Source organism: Sinocyclocheilus grahami, unplaced genomic scaffold (genome assembly GCF_001515645.1).
Source record: "Sinocyclocheilus grahami isolate Dianchi unplaced genomic scaffold, SAMN03320097.WGS_v1.1 scaffold6294.1, whole genome shotgun sequence".
NCBI classification, from domain to species: domain Eukaryota; kingdom Metazoa; phylum Chordata; class Actinopteri; order Cypriniformes; family Cyprinidae; genus Sinocyclocheilus; species Sinocyclocheilus grahami.
Window position 1 is genome coordinate 25,703 of NW_015510750.1, and position 1,607 is coordinate 27,309.

At 45.6% G+C, this 1,607-nt stretch overlaps 1 protein-coding gene across 1 annotated transcript in view; it reads left to right on the top strand.

Moving 5' to 3' along the window:
* The window catches only part of LOC107577522 (collagen alpha-1(XI) chain-like), a 23,911-nt gene that overhangs the window by 21,296 nt on the left and 1,008 nt on the right, over window positions 1-1,607 (top strand). The window contains exons 2-10 of the mRNA XM_016263593.1: window positions 175-228; window positions 330-437; window positions 584-637; window positions 726-779; window positions 890-934; window positions 1,023-1,076; window positions 1,241-1,285; window positions 1,423-1,476; window positions 1,564-1,604. Of these exons, the coding sequence (XP_016119079.1) occupies window positions 208-228; window positions 330-437; window positions 584-637; window positions 726-779; window positions 890-934; window positions 1,023-1,076; window positions 1,241-1,285; window positions 1,423-1,476; window positions 1,564-1,604 (476 nt within the window). The 5' untranslated portion in view covers window positions 175-207. The remainder of the gene's footprint in view (window positions 1-174; window positions 229-329; window positions 438-583; window positions 638-725; window positions 780-889; window positions 935-1,022; window positions 1,077-1,240; window positions 1,286-1,422; window positions 1,477-1,563; window positions 1,605-1,607) is intronic.

Consider the following 1,607-nt stretch of genomic DNA (forward strand, 5'->3'; position numbering starts at 1 on the left):
AGCACATCTTCATATATTACATTTCCAGACATTTTGAGACATCATGACATTATCACATGTCTAGAAGTTATTGGTTGTGCAGATGTTTTTCAGAGGTTTCTGAAGCATGTGAATTGAGCACTCATGCCTTTCATCGCGCTGATTGATTGGCATGTATGTGTGTGTTGTGTTCAGGGTGAAGATGGTTTTCCAGGAGCCAAAGGAGAAATGGGAGCTAAAGGAGACATTGTAATAACATGCAGACACACACAACACAAACACTAATGAAACACACAAACTCACCCACAGACAGACTAAAACATACTGTTAACCCCATCTGTATCTGTCAGGGAGACTTGGGTGCTTCAGGGATGCGGGGTGAGGATGGTCCTGAGGGGCCCAAAGGGCAGAGTGGTCCCTTGGGTGAACCTGGATCCTCAGGCATCGCTGGAGAAAAGGTGAAATAGTCTGCAACACCATCATCAATAATACTCCGTAGAAAATGTTTTATCTTATCAAACACCCTTTTTGCACACATTTTCTGTTGATCAATCTTTTCTGTCTCCTTCTTCTGATTTTATCCCTCCTGTCCCTGTCCTCTTAGGGAAAGCTGGGTGTTCCAGGTTTGCCAGGTTACCCAGGCCGTCAGGGCCTAAAGGTAAGAGGAGTACGAGCAGATGATGAATGGATGAATGTTTCAGTTGTATGGGAGAATAACTGCTGGTCTTGTGGTGGTTTCCTCTCAGGGTGCTGATGGTTTTCCAGGTCCTGTCGGCGTTCCAGGAGAAAAGGGGAAGAAGGTCACTGCTTGATTCTACAACTCAAAAGAGACAAACTGTCATAAAGACACTTAAAAGCACAAACATAAGTATATACATGTGCACTCATTTAAGTATAATGTGTTTCTCAGGGTCCACCGGGTCCTGCAGGGGCCGCCGGTCAGAGGGGACCCAATGTGAGTGTCTCTGTCCACACTGATGATTGTCAGCGTCCCACATGAGTCACATCCAACATCATTAATGTGTGTGTATGTGTGTTGTCAGGGTGCTCGAGGAGGCAGGGGTGCAAAAGGACCCACTGGGAAATCAGGAGACAAGGTCAGAGGTCATATCAGCCCTTCAATACACATGGAAACAAACAATGCATGAGCTGTATTACATCAGCAGTGCTGAAGTCATTAAATATGATTATGAGTGTATTCTAATGGACAGTGTTCATATTGTTGAAATAACTGTAAAGGGCCAAACTGTCTCTGTTCTAGGGGTCTTCAGGACATGACGGCCCCCCAGGGCCCACAGGAGAGAGAGTAAGAGAATATCACACACACACGTTTAGAGAGAGGATTTTTAGATTCATACATATTTTGTGACTAATCAAGTAATTTGATCATGTGATTTAATGTTGTTAGTTTTTGTGACTAATGCACATGTTCATATACCGCAGGGTCCACAAGGGCCTCAGGGACGTGTAGGTGAGGTGGGACCCAAGGGACCCAATGTGAGTGACCCTCGTCTTCACCTCATATAATAAGACAACCCATATCAGCATATTGTAATGTCATTCTCAACACGTTCCTGTGTGCAGGGGCCTGCTGGGAAGGACGGCCTGCCGGGTCATCCAGGCCAGCG